This window comes from Patella vulgata, chromosome 1 (genome assembly GCF_932274485.2).
Source record: "Patella vulgata chromosome 1, xgPatVulg1.2, whole genome shotgun sequence".
NCBI lineage: Eukaryota > Metazoa > Mollusca > Gastropoda > Patellidae > Patella > Patella vulgata.
Window position 1 is genome coordinate 3,855,412 of NC_065879.2, and position 17,172 is coordinate 3,872,583.

A 17,172-nucleotide genomic window follows, 5' to 3' on the forward strand; every position below is an offset into this window, starting at 1 on the left:
ACTTTCTAATACTATGTCACTAACCCTTATGACAGTATGACAAAATGGTTTACAGACCTTTTAAAAAGATTTTTGATTCCTCAGAGCATATATAGTGCAACTGAATCATCTAGATATGACTAGTGTTGGAAAGGAAGGGGGGGGGGCAGGAAGGGGGAGGGCAGGTCTTGCCCAGCACATTTGTTTCCTCCCAAGGGACCCGGTATCAGCTCATCAAAAGACGCATGATATATTACTCTAATACCGGAACTTAATTGGACCACATTCTTCACCCCAGATTTTTCTGCTGCTGATGTCTTTTTGCACCATCCGCGTTAAGGAAATCTATGATGTTATGTCGATTGGCCAACTCACAGTCATTGAGTTGCTGTGTGAGAGAGGGGAAATGGGGTTTTACGTCCACGGGACACAAACTAGGTCATTTCGAAACTAAAATATGGTTTAATTTTATTTCAATAATTCGCTTGCGCGTAGGGGTCTTTAGCAGTGGGAGGAAACCGGAGGACCCGGAGAAAACCCACGAGGTTGAACAGGCGACCCTACTCCTTGTCACGTACAACCGAGGAATCGAAACCACGCCAGTTGACTCAATGACAGACATTGTGATTCAGCTAACACGCTCTAACCATTCTCTCCCCCCCCCCCGAACGTAAAAGCATCCTTAACAGTTAAATATCCCTTAGCAGTTGGAATACCTCATAGCACACTGTATGGCGTATGTCCGTCTTCATTAGCCCTATCGGTGCGGAACAGTAGGACTTTAAACCTCATTTCATTTCATTTCGTAAGGACGCATGTACCCCTAATTTCTTCAAACAGTTTAAAATGAAGAACCTTCACCCCTCCTGTCTAAACCCTAACTTCGCCACTTGATAACTGTGTTGCAATTCGATATAAGAGTAGGCCATAGTGCCACTGCCCGGGGCAAAATTTCCATCATAGCACACTGTATGGCGTATGCCTGTCTTCATTTTCCCAGTCAGAGCAGAACAATAGGACGTTAAACCCCATTTCATTTCATTTCAGTTTGTTGTCGGTGTAACCCCAGCCTGAAAAATTCCGCTCGATTATCTCAATCCCCATCTCAAGGACATTAAGACGATCGTTCGTTACTGGAGTTTTCCATCAAGGGTGAGATTGTAGACAAGGCATTAAGACCGATTTACAGATAGGATTAAAATATGGGCAGCTCTGAAAATTTCGGGGATTGTATGAACAATAAGATTTGAAAACGATGTGATAAACAACACAATTCAGTTATGACCAATTAATCTAAAGAGACCAGATTTTCAATCACCATGTAATTTATTATCTACCGGGACCCTAGGTTCCCACTATCACGATTCGTGCTACGATTTAAATCGTGGTTTTAATCGTGGAGTAATCGTGGTGATCCTATCAGGTCTTATCATATATTGAGTTCAGACGTAGCAATCGTTTTGATCGTATCAAAACATATCCAAACGCGTCTGCACGTACCGGATCGTGGACCCAATAGGCACAATACTATCGTAACACATCACACGACAGCGGGAACCCAGCACGACCCCACAGGTATTCAAATATAATAAACACAGATTAAAATATTATTCGAGATCAAGTCAGCAGTAAGTAAGGACATTTCTAAAGTATTGTGAAATGTGACGTTCTAGCAGTAAATGGGTTTTTTTTACCAATTATCATAACACCTTTAACTGATCTCATTGTAACACCACCTCCAACACCAACAAAACACAAACTGGCTGAAATCGGAGGCTCTCTGGTACGTATAAGAATTTGAAATGGAAATTGTGAGTTCACGTGCACGTATTTTTTAGGGGGTTATTTTTCGTATAAATCATTTATTCACAGGACAAAACATATATACATTTGATATTAGCATTACTGTATAATTAAAATATTATATGTATACCAAATATCCAGGCAGAAGTACATATTACAATATTAAAAAAAGTAATTTTGGTTATTTATGGTAAGTAGTTATATATGTAAAAGAGTAAAAAGTAAATACCTGTATTTACATTCTTATAATGCAGCGGAATGATACAGGATAATTTCAATCGTAACCATTTCAAAAGTACACGCGTTAAACCTCTAGACTCCCCCAGTACCGGATCTGGGGGAGGGGGCGCAGAGTGGGACAAATGTCCCGGGCCCCCCACATTTAGGGGCCCCCACAATTCTGGATCATACTAATATTTTATCCCGGACGGAGCCAACCAGTACCTGGGCTGAGGGGGAGAGGATTGAGGCCCTGGGCAGTAAGGAATATTGGGGGCCCCGGGACTGGTAGGTACTAACAGATTTTCGGGGGCCCAGGAAATCGCTGCCTAAATTGTCTCAGATGCACTGAAATTAATCCTAATTTTAAAAAAAAATTCCTGGAGGAAAACACCCCAGGCGCTCAAGGGGGCGGAGTATATACTAGTACGATCCGCGGTCAGTACGAACAATTTGAACAAACAACAATGGGGCCCCCGAACAGTTGGTATGTCCCGCCGCCCCCCCCCCCCCCCACAAGGTTAATCCGGCACTGGACTATCCTGGGAAAACGCCAAGGTTGATAATATATAAAATGCGCACAATAACATTAATAAAACATACATTATGCAAGAGCTAAATCTGCCTGTTGCAGGTCTTTCTTTAGACCTGAAATGTTATCTAAATTATTAAACATACATTATGCAAGAGCTAAATCAGATTATTGCAAGTCTTTGTTTAGGCTTCTGATGTCATAAAAATTATAAATTAGATCTTTATTTACACAACAAGCACAAAATCAACTCTGTAGACCCACGGATGGCTTGGATTCGGCTTGGATTTAAACAGGATTTCGTTGATTGATTAAATTTTTAAATGGCGTCGTAAGCGGAGGTTAACCGTGACGTTGACGTCATACTCCCGGAAATAATTTTAGATCGAGGCTAAATGATAGATTGTACGAAGCGAGACCGCTGTTGAGCGAGGTAGCATGTCAGTCAATTTGATTGAAAGTTCGATATACATATATACGGCCTTGATATTATGTTTAGTTGTGATTAAAATGAGAGTTTGGATGTCGGTATTATAGGCTACGCTCTTTTGTCACTTGCGTTTACAGAAAAATTACAGAAATTGATAAACATTGCAGCTAACATCACCCCAGTTGAATTGCAGCTCCATTGGATCACTGTTCGGGAGTTACGCAGGCCTACCAGTTACAGTACAAGAGTACACGCAGGCTAACAATATGCCTCATTGATTTGGTCCATTCCTTTCAAACTTTCGCTTCTTATCTATATATTAAAAGTCTTATTTTTAATTTGTAGTAAAAATAAATGTGATACGAATTGAACTGCAACCCCGTCTCAAACCACAGCCATTGAAAACGTTACTTGATAATCGAGATTATGTAGGTGGAGTTAGGGCCTGTCAATCAAACAATCGGTGAAGAGAGAATTGACTCCCATTTCTAGTCAAAAATTACAATGGTGATAACTTTGTTCAGAATAAAGTAATTTGACTGAAATTTTTAATATATGCTTCTTTCATCATCTATTTTTGAACTGTTATAGCAAGAATGGCCAATTCTCTATTAAAATCTCCCATAATGTATCTTTATTAGACATTAATTAACTTATCAAGATCATAATCAACTCTCGATGGCATCGCTAGCCTGCGATATTTATTGGATTAGGTTCAGATTTGCTATTCGATTTCCATTCATAATGTAATCATGAAATGGATAATCGAGACTATTTGTTTTATCCTACCGACTTTAGTAATGATGATCCATGCTACGCCGAAAATTCAATCGCTAAAATCTCTGTTCATAGTGGATCAATCTGACTGAAATTTTCATCAAATTCCCTTTATAGTATCTAGTTTTAAAGTATTATAGTGAGAACTGCCAGCTCTTTATCTAATCTCCCATAATGTATCTTTAATGAACGTTTTTAAAAGTATCCAAACATTCCATTACAGACTTATTTGAAGGTCGTAATTCGGGATTTTTATTCATCATTCTAAATATAGTTCTATTTAATAATGGCGGAACACTACTCGTATTTTCAAATACGTCTTTTAAAACAGCCCCTAAAGCTAAAATGTCGGATTCCCACGAGGCTACATGTTCCTCTGGTTCCGGGGGTCGTAAAGTATCGTTGCTGAAGTCGTCATACGTGTCGTCTGACGCGTCGTAAGTTTTACTCAAGTCGGCGAACATTATCTTTGGACCCTGACTACCGTCACCACGTCTATATAAAATATTTTTAATGTGAATATTGTCGATGTATATTTTCTTCTTGTGAAATAATTGAACCATGGCGACGACCCGATGAGCTATTTCAACGCGATAACTAAAATTCCAATTTGAATGTCCAAAAGTGTCCAAAGCCACGTTCAAATGTATGTAGCCCGACACATGTTCTTGTACAAAACCCCTAATAACGTCTTCATCGACCTTTTTCTCTACATGAATGCCATAAACTTTTGGTGCGAAACCGTGGATTGAGGCAAAAGTGTTGCTCACGCATTCTGTATGTAAATCAAAATAAGAATCGTTTGAAAAGAAGACATGGATCGTCACAGGGATGTTTTTGTATAGTCCGCGGTATATACCTTTATCTTCATCCAAATTCACCCACAGTTTTCTCTCATGTAATGAGGGTATAGGAGTTATCTCCCTTGACACTAATAATGGCACTTTAATATCTTTGAAAATGTTGTAAACTCGTCCTGGTTTTATGCCGCCATTTAAGCCAATTTTCTTTTTTTGTAAATGTTGCAAGTTTTGCGAAATGTTTCCAATTCTTTCTACTAACTGATGGATCGAAGGCCGATTTTTAGGTAAAGGTGATAGACACCAATCGATCACCAACTGGAGGTCCCCATCTTCATTTTTTAACACCTGGTTCATTTCGTCAAATATATAACCCAGACCATAAATATCCATACTGGGGTTGGTTTCTTTCCATTTTCCATATTCCGGTGGATAAAATTGATAACCGGTATCTATGCGACCAATCATTCCTTTCCTAAATGTGGATAATCCAGTATCTATCATGCGAACTATGGGCTGGTCGCCTTTCCATTGTACCATGATGTTAGTAAGGTGAAGGTCATTATGGAGTACGAACCGTGTATGCATTGCCTGTATGGCTAAGGCTAATTGGTGCCATATTGACAATAATTGCTGTTTCGTCACGTCATCATGACGTGTGACCTCCAGCAACGTTTCTCCATTTTGAATGTACTCAATAACCAATGACATATTACCCATGTGTGTCCCGTGAGATACGTAACCTAAAAAGTTGGGAAAATAGTCGGACATGTACATCATAATTCTCGCCTCATCCTCGATGTCATGAAAATCCGGTTTCTTTGTGTATTCTTTAATTATAACCTTTGTCTTCGTGGCTTTTATTTCTCCTAAATAAATTATGCTATAATATCCTTGAGCTAATCTTTTCCACTTTCCGGGTTCGTCCAGGTACATGACGATGGAGGACTCCGGCAAGATGGCGGTTTGATATTCAGAGAGATCTTGTGGAATGTTTTTGTCTAAAAATCCATATCTTTCGAAAACACTCAACGGTGGCCTACTGCATGTTGCATTATTATACAAACCATATGTGACGTACGTGTATTTACTATCGACAAAAAATAAATCTGAAATGAAAAGAAATACAGATGTCAAAAATAATCAGATTGATTTCCAATAACAATGTTGGAATTATATTTTTTAATAAAATTTAGTAAAAAGTAATTTAAACTAAAATGTAACATTTATATATCTAGCTTAGGGACATGTTTTCCCAGATTGTGTTGAGTATAAAGATTGTCTTACCAGTATTTGTGTCTAATATAAAGATTATTTACTAGTATTAGTGTCTAGTATATAGATTATTTTACCAGTATTTGAGTCTAATATAAATATTATCTTACCAGTATTTATGTCTAATATAAAGATTATCTACTAGTATTTGTGTCTAATATAAAGATTGTCTTACCAGAATTTGTGTCTAGTATAAAGATTATCTACTAGTATTTGTGTCTAATATAAAGATTATCTTACCAGAATTTGTGTCTAGTATAAAGATTATCTACTAGTATTTGTGTCTAATATAAAGATTATCTTACCAGTATTTAAGTCTAGTATAAAGATTATCTACCAGTATTTATGTCTAGTATAAAGATTATCTTACCAGAATTTATGTCTAGTATAAAGATTATCTTACTAGTATTTGTAGCTAGTATAAAGATTATCTTACCAGTATTTGTAGCTAGTATAAAGATTATCTACTAGTATTTGTGTCTAATATAAAGATTGCCTTACCAGTATTTATGTCTAGTATAAAGATTATCTACTAGTATTTGTATCTAGTTTAAAGCTTATCTTACCAGTATTTGTGTCTAGTATAAAGATTGTCTTACCAGAATTTGTGTCTAGTATAAAGATTATCTACTAGTATGTATGTTTAGTATAAAGATTATCTACTAGTATTTGTGTCTAATATAAAGATTGTCTTACCAGTATTTTTGTCTAGTATAAAGATTATCTTACCAGTATTTGTGTCTAATATAAAGATTGTCCTACCAGTATTTGTGTCTAATATAAAGATTATCTTACCAGTAGTTGTGTCTAATATAAAGATTATCTTACCAGTAGTTGTGTCTAATATAAAGATTATCTTACCAGTAGTTGTGTCTAGTATAAAGCATACAGTGACCAGAAATTGAATAGGCGTGATTAACTTCTTCATAATTATCTTCCCTTCTGCAGATTTCTTGGTATTGGTGTTCAGTCTTCGTTTAAAAAATATCTATAAGAAAAGTAAGGTTAGACAGTTTACTCAGTCAATTATATTTTATGACTGCAAAGGGATCATTAACTTGCCCTAAAAATTAAACATGAGCCTAGGTGGGTCCAATTGAGAATCGCGCAATAATTTCTCTTGTGCCTGATAAACAATTAAGCTTTATTAAAGGGAAGAAGAGCAATAACAGAGAGAGAGAGAAATAAGGTTTAACGTCCACTCGACACAAACTAGGTCATTTCGGGACTAACACATGGTTCAATATTATTTCAATAATTCGCTTGCGCGTAGGCCTCTTTAGCAGTGGGAGGAAACCGAAGGACCCGGAGAAAACCCACGAGGTTGGACAGGCGACCCTACTCCTTGTCACGTACAACCGTGGAATCGAAACCCAACCAGTTGACTCAATGGCAGATACAGCGCGCACGTGCTAACCATTCGGTCATCCAACCCACCGAGGATACTCAGATTGAATTCTGTCAATCCCAAAAATATTGACAGTCGAGTGAAAAGGGGATAGCCGGCTAAAATACACGCGCCGAGTGAAAGGGAAATATTTCAACCAACCATAACAGCTGAAACATATCCCAGTGTTCAAATACATCACGATTCTACTAACACCACATCAGTAGCCGGGACTGGGTGCTAAATGATAAGGCCCGCTCAATCTTTCGTCATAGGTAAACAGGGCCAGCGCTAATCCCAACCATAACCCTAACGCTAGACCAAGCCCCAATGCTTACCATAACCCTAACCTACAATCCTGCCAACATTCACGTGCCCTAGCCTTATTTACATGTCAACGACCTTGACAAAAATTGAGCTGGCCTTAACAAATAGATTTAGTCGTCGGGACTGGCAGAACGGTGACATAATTGAGTTCAGTGTTACTCGATCGTAATTATGTCAATTTGAATCCAGCATTTCTATGGAGTCCCTTTGACCAACTAAACATTTACATAGAAGCCAAGTAATGGAAGAAGTATAAAATTAAAATAGAACTGTTACATAAATAAATAAAAAGCGATATATTCACTTTCTTTAGAACAAATAATTTGTTAACAGAAACAAGAACAAACATACGTGACGTCGTCTTCACAGATCTGGGGATGTTATGGAACCCCCACACGTCTTAGTTGTCGTTTAAACAGTTATAGGCTCCCATAAGAATTGACTATATATAATATGAATGTAATAGGCTTGAGTGTATATTTTATAATACCGCTGTTCAATGTAAGATCGTTTTAAGTAGACCTAGCTGATATTGACCATTTATTGTATACTAATATAACAATATAGGATATAATAACTATTGAGCGGACTTCACGACGATAGAGAGAGAGAGAGAGTTTAACGTCTACTCGACACAAACTAGGTCATTTCGGGACTAACATATGGTTTAATTTTATTTCAATAATTCGCTTGCGCGGAGTGGTCTTTAGCAGGGGGAGAAACTTCAAGAATTTACTTTGGCCCCTATATGTATGGTAAATGGACAGTAAGAGAGGACAAATACATTCTGAAAAATGGACCCTCTCTCAATCAACTTTGGTGACAAACATGGCTTCTAGCTTGGGGTATCTCCCCGTGAATACAAAGCTTTCAAAGGGATTTAAAGCATATTTTTGACAGATTAATTAGTTTGAATATGTTTTTAGTCCAAATATATCATCAAATCATAGTTTGTTTGTACGGGGGAAAGTATCTTTAAGATAAAGCTTAATTTTAAATCGTAACAGCTACTAACAAATCCATTGTTATAAAATCATTTTAACGATTTGCTGTTGTATAGAATCTGTTGCCACGTTCTTGGCGTTATCGATCGGATCAAAGTCACCGTGTTGACATACTCACAAATTCTTAGGTATATTGTCCATACTCTGTCCGCCTTGCCCTATAAACACTCTATACGGGTCAGATATACCCTCCCTCTACGTTCAAAATATAGATCTGTATTTTAATTAGACTGGATATACCCTCCCTTTACGTTCAAAATCATAGGTCTTATATTTCTCTCGTTGCGAGAGAGAGAGTTTAACGTCCACTCGACACAAACTAGGTAATTTCGGGACTAACATATGGTTAAATTTTATTTCAATAATTCGCTTGCGCGTAGGGGTCTTTAGCAGTGAGAGGAAATCGGAGAAAACCCACGAGGTTGGAAGGCGACCCTACTCCTTGTCACGTACAACCGGGAAATCGAAACCACGCCAGTTTACCCAATAACAGACCTTATGATTTAGCGCAGGCACTAACCATTCGGTCATCCAACTCCCTTCCTCAGTACGGATAAACGAAGCGGACATTGATCGAACATGTTAAAGAACGGACAGTCTGGCAAGGAATGGCGGCTAGTCGTTTGGATAGAATTCATGAAGAGTAGGCGAATGTTTCACCCCATTATCGCTAAATCTATTTGTTAAGGCCAACTCAATTTTCGTCAAGGTCGCTGAGATGTAAATAAGGTTAGGGCACGTGATTGTTGGCGAGATTGTAGGTTAGGGTTAGGATAATATTGATGGGGAGATTTGTGCAAAACAAGACATATAATAATATTATGGTCTTGACTAATTATTGTTACAGATTCATAGACAAACACGTGAAACAACAGAAATCTGTGATATTATGATACATGAATTGAACTATAGGTTAATAAACACATTTGTCATATGCCATCTTCATGGTCAGGAATGGAATATGTCTGTTGACCAAATTAGGTAATAATTCCTGTTGTCATGCAACGTATGAGGCATGTCAGTCCATTCCATATTTGGCTAATTCGTGACGCAATTGGGCATGAGTGACCAATCACATAATTGATTTCCGTTGATTTCAGAAGTCAAGACACATTTAACGTTAGATTTACGCGGAGACATTTCAGACACTATGTGGATTCTTAGAGAAGAGACACGCATTAGGAGAGATATGATGGTGGGAGAGTCCGTTGGGGTTCAAGACACACCATCTAGATCCAGAATGATTCGTTAAGTCATGGGGGAGCCATAAGATGTCTTCTTGTTGGTGGGGTTGAGAGAGTGGAGAATGACTTTGTTTTAATCTATGCTTGTAACCTATGTATCCAGTGCTTGACATAAAATGTAGAAACGAATGTGATATTGTAACCATAAACTAAATAAGGGGAGAATAAATCCACAATGTTTAAAGTGGAGTCCGAACCAGTAGATAATTACAAATATAACCAGAGATAATACTAGACGATCACAATGCTAATAAAATATGTAGCAGAGAAGAGAGTATGCGTCACAATTTGGATTCGGGGAGTTTTTGGCATGTTGGCTTTCCATTACACATCGTTCAAAAGGTGGGTAGGACAAAGGTTAGTCCAAAGGGCAACGAGGAAAGTCAGAGAGTTAACGTGTTTGTTTTTTATCTACAAGCATTAAAAATGCAGGTATCTAAAGAAAACAAATATTGAGTAAACATTTGTCAATTACAAGAGCAAATGCCCCTTTAGTGATGTTTTTGTTGAGTGGATCAGTAGATCAATGTCGCCCCACTCCACATTTATGAACTGTGTCTATTTATGAACGACTGCATCCAAACCTTAAAGGCCAATATTGGTGTCAGTCATTATCACATAATATTGTGACCGAGAGGTCGGTCAGATATTACAAGAGTCTGGAAAGGTTCTTCAAATCTTTAATACTGGAAACTTATAATAATAATTATCTACACACACTTACAGGCCCATGGTTAACGGACTAGTACCTTATGCTACTAGTCGGATAGACCTAAAAGACTAACGTATCAAGTACAATCACATATTTATATGGAATTACTTCTAATCACTTGACTAGCTCAAGTGCTGACATAAATAAGCATTGATGTAATAATTGTACAATATAAGAAATAAAACAATTGTAAATAAAATAATTAATAGATTAATCATACGATTGGCATGTTCACCAGACAGGCCATATTGTCAGTTACTTTCTATCTATAACTGTTTTATAAACAATAAGGGATTAAAATAAATTAACATGTCATTAGAATTACGTAACATTTCACCGTTGGCTATAGCCACCTTTCAATAGCACACACACACCCATACTCACACACACCCACCCACTCACCCCCCCCCCCCCCACACACACACACACACACTCTCACTGTTTTGAAGAAATAGAATAATTATTGTCAATTTGATGACTTTCCTTTTTTAAAATTAAAGTATTATCTGAAATATTCAGGATTTAAATTCTAACATAGACCTACTATAACCAGCACGGTTATAACATGTTTTTTGAAATCTTTATAACGCATCTATTGTAGCAATGATCCCTGTGTTAAAATTATATTTGGAATGTGTTTAACCAGTTCTATCACATATGTGATAATGACTGACATCAATATTGTCCTTTAAACGTATATAGCAAATATTTAAACTAACCTTTAGTGTAATAAACCCCTAAAAACCTAAACCCCTAAAACCTAAACGAGCCATTATGGGACATAACGAAACTGACCTCGACCAAATATTGCATTCAGCATAGTTTAATAATATATTTGATTTCGCGATACTATATGTAAATTGTTTCTTTGATAAAATTGCCAGCTTTCTTCGATTTTTCTCAAACCATTCACAATATTACAAAGCTCAATTGATCAATACATAAATAAAAGCCACATATTGGAAACAGAGATCAACGTCATTATTTTTCCTAGTCTATTTTGCACATATTATTATACATTTTCCCAAACAAATTCAACTGGAAACACCGCTTAGTTAAAGATACATTATGTAAGATTTAGATAAAGAGCTAGCCATTCTTGCTGTAATAGTTTGAAAATAGATAATGTAAAATGAATAATTTGAAAACGTCATTCAAATTACTCTATTGCGAGCGAAGATATTAGCCTTTGAGGGTTTGACAAGACGTGTGCAATAATTTCATCCACCGTAAAAGTTGTTCAAAGCTAAGTTTCGCTCCTCCATTTTTAGCTTAAATCAGAAATATGGCTGAACTGTTCTAACCTATTTAATATCGGAGAAATCAGATGCCATCGAGAGTTGATTATGGCCTGGATAAGTTAATTAATGTCTAATTAATAATTTAGAAAGCATTTCAGGCCTAAAGAAAGACCTGCAATAGGCAAATTTACCTCTTTTATAATGTATGTTTAACAATCTGATTAAAATACAGATCTATATTTCGTTTCGTTTGTCTATACTTTCGATGACCTACCCTAGATGAAGATCTGACCGGTTGTAGTGGGAGGTCATGCGAGAGACTTTTGACCCTATGACGTCAGACATTAATTAATCAATCAGTGTTGACGTTTCTAGTGGTTTACCCACCGTTCCGTGCACCGCACAACAAGAATTTGCCGTAACAGACCGTTTCATTGGCTAATCCCTCACATCACCCAGAACACGTCAATGATATCAACTCTTCCAAATCCTAGTGTAGTAAAGACAAGTAAAACAATATTTTGAACTATAACAAACGAAACGTAATAGGATCTGTGTTTTAATCAGTTTGGTTAGTTCAAGATTTGCACATAGACTTATGAATTCGTCACATTGTCCCGACATGGGCATTTAGATTCTTACTTGATATCGGGGAAAACATTATATTTTAGGTGCCATATTAAAAAAACAAGGTCAAAGTTCATCGTGACAAAATGATTCCATGATGTCACCACCACACATTGTTAAATACAACTGCTGTACCGTTGGCCGTAGTTCCGCATTCACATGTAGGCACGTATTTATGGTTTCCATGACACCTGTTAAATTTGAATTTTGAAATAACAATTGAAGCACAACTCCCAGGCTATACACGTCAGAAGCGAATGTTGTGGGATTGTCTTTCTTAGTTTCAGGCGCTGAATAAATAGAATTTTCTGTATAAAGACCACTTGAATCACTGCAAGTTTCAAAGCTTGTCAGTAATATAACCGGCTCAGTGCCGTTTTCACTGTATAAAATAGTGGATGATTTAATATTATTTATCAGAATGTGCTCGTCGTGAAACATGCGGATAGATTTTATAAGTTTACATGCTATATTTAAACGATATTTATCCACCCACTTGGAGCGTTCTGTTCTGAAAGCTTCTATTAACGTCATACTATCTCTGACGTATTCCTGCACAAATCCTGCAGAGGTCATGTTAGTCCCATGAAAAGTAATGCCGTAAAAGTGAGGAGCAATGCCAATCGAACTTGCAAACTTTGTTAAAGCAATTTCATTTCGAACATTCTGGTACTCCCGACCATGATATAGACGAATTATCACTTCTTTGTGTTTATAGGTACCGACATAAGAACAATAATCCGCGTACATAGTCAGCCATTGCTCGTCATCTATATCCGGTAGGGGGGATAACTCATCTATCATAATCATGGGTAGTGGCGCTGTAACATATTGTTGGTATTTTTCAGATGATAATAGTTCACCATGCATTAATTTTTTATATCCTATGCCTGACTCGTTGCTGTATTTCTTTTTTAATTGTTCTAGCCTGTATAATATCTGATCAGTAGTGGGTCGATTTTCAGGAATTCGTTGATAACAGTATTCAGCTAGACTCTTAAGGTCGTCATTTTTCAGGCCTTTGTTAATCTCACTGATAGAGAAACCCATGGCGTAGATATCCATTGAAGGGTTGCTCTCTTCATTAATAGCATCGGGTGGGAAAATGGGATACTTGTGTAGTTTTTTCGGAGAAATTCCTTGAAATTGTCCATATCGAAAAGTAGCATATCCGGTATCAATTAAGCGAACAACTGGGTTTGTTCCATTCCACATAATTAGAACATTGTCTGTGTGCAAGTCGTTGTGTAGAATAAATTTTGAGTGCATTAATTTTAAGGCTCGTGTCATCTGCTCGACGATCAGAAGCCATTGATAAATTGTTATTGCGTCGTTATCAGTCGTCGCATATATCGTCTCACTATTAGGTAAGTATTCCATCACCATAGAGATATTGTTGACATGACTTCCGCATGGTATATAACCGTAAAACTTGGGAAATACACCCGTGTCTTCCAGATACATGAGAATTCTCGCTTCTCTGTCGATAGCGTCTAACTGGGTCTCCTCGGTAAATTGCTTTATAACTGCGGGTTTCCCCGATCCTTTCATTTCTCCAAGGTAAACATTACCAAAAGTTCCATTGCCCAAATACATGAAGTTGCCATTGTCATCAATGTACCTGATAACGGATGATTCGTGTAATATCAGAGGATTGAAGTGGTCTAATGAGCTGGGTATGCCATCATCTTTGTAGCCATATTTTTCAAAGATGTTAAGATTATAATCTCCGGGCAGACATGCGCGGTCAAGTCTGTCGCTGGCATGTTTATAGAAATTTATATACGGACATACTTCATTTGGTTCGACGAAAACGTATGTTGTGCCTATAATTAAAAGAGTTAAAATGTTAATGTATAATTAGCCAACTTTAATTTCGACGGGTTGCGTCTGGATGATCTGGTATAGGGTGACCCATGCACTCTACAGAAATACAGTCCACCGCTGATAGTTCGAGACTACCACTGAAGCGTGCACATTCGCCGTGTCGAGACCAACTTTTTGACAGTATGATACTATAAATAGCCATGGCACGTGCAATTCTCTACAAATCTATCAACTATTACAGCCGTAAAAATTTTATTGTTGACCATTTTGAATAGCAGTAAAATTAAGCTTCTTGGTTATTACAGCAGATTTAGGAATTACGTTCGTTTCATTTTTTAAATCGCTTTATCATTAACTGTACCGTGAAGAGCGGCATCTTTTGGTTTTGTACAAATAATATCTCTGAAACACTCGGGTTAGACAGGAACATGGTACTAGCAGTAGTTTCATTTTACTTTTACAAGCTTCTTAAAACAATTGTTGAGTTAGCTAACGTGCTTATTTCTAAATTCAATTTCTTGTTCTAGCTTTCTGTTATGTTTCGTAAAAAAAGTAGTCTTGATTATCCCGACCTGTCAATCAGACGTAGAATGGTTGATAGACTGGTTAAGCGAGACTAATTTCAAAACATGTTATGGACGACACTTGGAACCAGTTTTCAGTCATTTATAGATGATTAATCGTCAAAGCTTATTAAGTACAACATGATCGTTTATTTAGTGACTATAATTGTGTGAAACTGATTTGAGGCTTGGCATATATATAAATATTGTGGCGTAATTGTCGAGATATATGGAGATATTTATTTATGGTGGGTCACCCTACCACTGGTTAAGCCATGGGCCAATCTGTTTCCCAGAGATCTTTTAATATCTCTGTTACAGATGACTGTTTCGACACGTGACGTCACATCACGTGGCGTCAATCACTGGCTCAATAGCGCGTGCATTGTTTACATAAGACGTTACTGATTCGGGCTAAATGGTGAATTTTACTTATTTTAATACCCGTTTACACTAAATAGGAAATGATTTTTACCTACAAACAATTCAAACGTCTTTATTTATTTTTCTAATAAATGAAAAAAATGTTTTAGAATTTAATTTGACGGAAGAAAAAAGTTAATATTTGGGACTCATTAAGTCGCATCGATGTCATCCTTATCAGTGATTGTAACGGCCTAGCAAAAATTCACCACTGATCAGTGTGGCCATGGGCAACAAGCTAAACAAAGTGGGAGATACAGCCACAGTTTCGAACACTGATACACTATATAAACTACTACTAATATGAGAGAGAGAGAGAGAGAGAGAGAGAGAGAGAGTTTAACGTACACTCCACTTCGGGACTAACATATGGTTGAATTTTATTTCAATAATTCGCTTTATGAGGATAGGAAAGGGAAATCGCTGTCCTCATCCAATTACGCACAAAGCAATGATGAAAAATATTAGCTATGCGAACTTTCCAATTATTGATATGCATACCTTCTGCTGAGGATAAAACTCCAACTATAAGCAGAAATCCTATCATTGTCACACACCTGGAAGAAGAAATATTATTCAAAACTTTAGGATATATTACATATACATTACAATGTACATATCTTGTCAAAATTGGGGGGTTGGATGGCTGAATGGTTAGCGTGCGCGCGCTGTATCATAAAGTCTGTCATTGAGTCGACTGGCGTGGTTTCGAATCCCCGGTTGTACGTGACAAGGAGTAGGGTCGCCTGTCCAACCTCGTGGGTTTTCTCCGGGTCCTCCGGTTTCCTCCCACTGCTAAAGACCCCTATGCGCAAGCGAATTATTGAAATAAAATTAAACCATATGTTAGTCCCGAAATGACCTAGTTTGTGTCGAGTGGACGTTAAACCCCATTTCTCTCTCTCTCTTGTCAAAATAATAGGAGCCACGGTGGCTAAGTGGGTAAGACGTTGGCTCGCTAGCCTGGAGGTCACGTGTTCGATCCCTGCATTGGCCGAGAAAGTTCATTGGGATTTTCTGACGTGATTTCCCCTTGTCAGTGGTACAGGACGGAGGGTCCGACAAGGACAGCTGTCTAGTCGTTCGGATGGGACGTAAAATCGAGGTCTCGTGTACATATTGACGTGCAGGTAAAAGATCACTTGGCAGTTGGAATTCGATAGCAGAACAGTAGGACGTTAATCCCATTTCATTTCGTCAAAATAATAGACATTTACGTCATGATTTGAAATGCATATTATTGTAAATGATTGTGGGAAGACTGTCATAAAAGGGCAATAAAATATAGTTTTAACTAAAAACCATATCCATATCTCTCTGATTATTTATCAATAGTTATAAACAAATATATTAAATACCTTTTGTATATGGTATTCCTCCTACAGGTTATTGCCTTTGTTCTTCCTCGACATTCCATAATTAATAAGAACAACTCGATCACCTCTATTTTAAAAATATATCGATTTATCCCTTTTTTTCATCTTTACTAACACCTTGTATCCCCACCCCTGTTTTATACCGTAACCTGTATATATAAAACTCTATTAAGGAAAAATTGCACGTTTCCACTGTCGTGATTAGTTAATCAATAAGTACACAATGTTCAATACAAGAAAATGACTACATCTGTTCAAACGGGAATATAATACAAAATAACTTAAGTAATTGAATCCATATATCAGCTGTGCAATATTATACTGTTGACTAAACTTTGATTTGATTCCCAGCGATTAATAAGACTAATTGAATTATATACGTGGCAAAATTGAAATGTGATAAATATCTACTTTGTACGTGGCTTGAAAAATTGTGTGTAAGAATTGTCAAGGGCTATAAGAACATTGAAGATCAGTACTTTTCAAAATCTATTATAATTTCAGAATTATAAATAGATTTATATATTCCAGAATCCAGAAGTATTTTTAAATATTGTTGTGAAATATTTAGGTGACCTGTATGTGTTATGAAACGTTGTTATTAAATAACAGAGAAGTAGTTATAT

At 37.0% G+C, this 17,172-nt stretch overlaps 2 protein-coding genes across 2 annotated transcripts; both read right to left on the reverse strand.

Annotated features, from left to right (window-relative positions):
• Window positions 1-2,531: 2,531 nt before the first annotated feature.
• On the reverse strand, window positions 2,532-8,002 carry LOC126808484 (uncharacterized). Its single transcript, XM_050533225.2, has 3 exons — window positions 7,881-8,002; window positions 6,677-6,803; window positions 2,532-5,649 (listed from the first exon to the last, which is right to left on the reverse strand). Exons 2-3 carry the CDS (start codon window positions 6,741-6,743, stop codon window positions 3,923-3,925), a joined length of 1,794 nt encoding a protein of 597 aa, XP_050389182.1. The 5' UTR covers window positions 6,744-6,803; window positions 7,881-8,002; the 3' UTR covers window positions 2,532-3,922.
• A 3,294-nt stretch (window positions 8,003-11,296) lies between these two features.
• LOC126808483 (uncharacterized) lies at window positions 11,297-16,846 on the reverse strand. The gene is made up of 3 exons (XM_050533224.1): window positions 16,529-16,846; window positions 15,672-15,727; window positions 11,297-14,183 (listed from the first exon to the last, which is right to left on the reverse strand). Exons 1-3 carry the CDS (start codon window positions 16,585-16,587, stop codon window positions 12,424-12,426), a joined length of 1,875 nt encoding a protein of 624 aa, XP_050389181.1. The 5' UTR covers window positions 16,588-16,846; the 3' UTR covers window positions 11,297-12,423.
• Between the last annotated feature and the right edge of the window lie 326 nt (window positions 16,847-17,172).

Coding starts and splice junctions, on each gene's coding strand:
- LOC126808484 (XM_050533225.2), bottom strand. CDS start 6,743: ATGAAGAAGTTAATCACGCCTATTCAATTTCTGGTCACTGTATGCTTT. Junction 5,650..6,676: donor TATACTAGACACAACTACTG/GTAAGATAATCT, acceptor TTTTCATTTCAG/ATTTATTTTTTGTCGATAGT.
- LOC126808483 (XM_050533224.1), bottom strand. CDS start 16,587: ATGGAATGTCGAGGAAGAACAAAGGCAATAACCTGTAGGAGGAATACC. Junction 15,728..16,528: donor AGGAATACCATATACAAAAG/GTATTTAATATA, acceptor TTCTTCTTCCAG/GTGTGTGACAATGATAGGAT. Junction 14,184..15,671: donor AGTTTTATCCTCAGCAGAAG/GTATGCATATCA, acceptor TTTTAATTATAG/GCACAACATACGTTTTCGTC.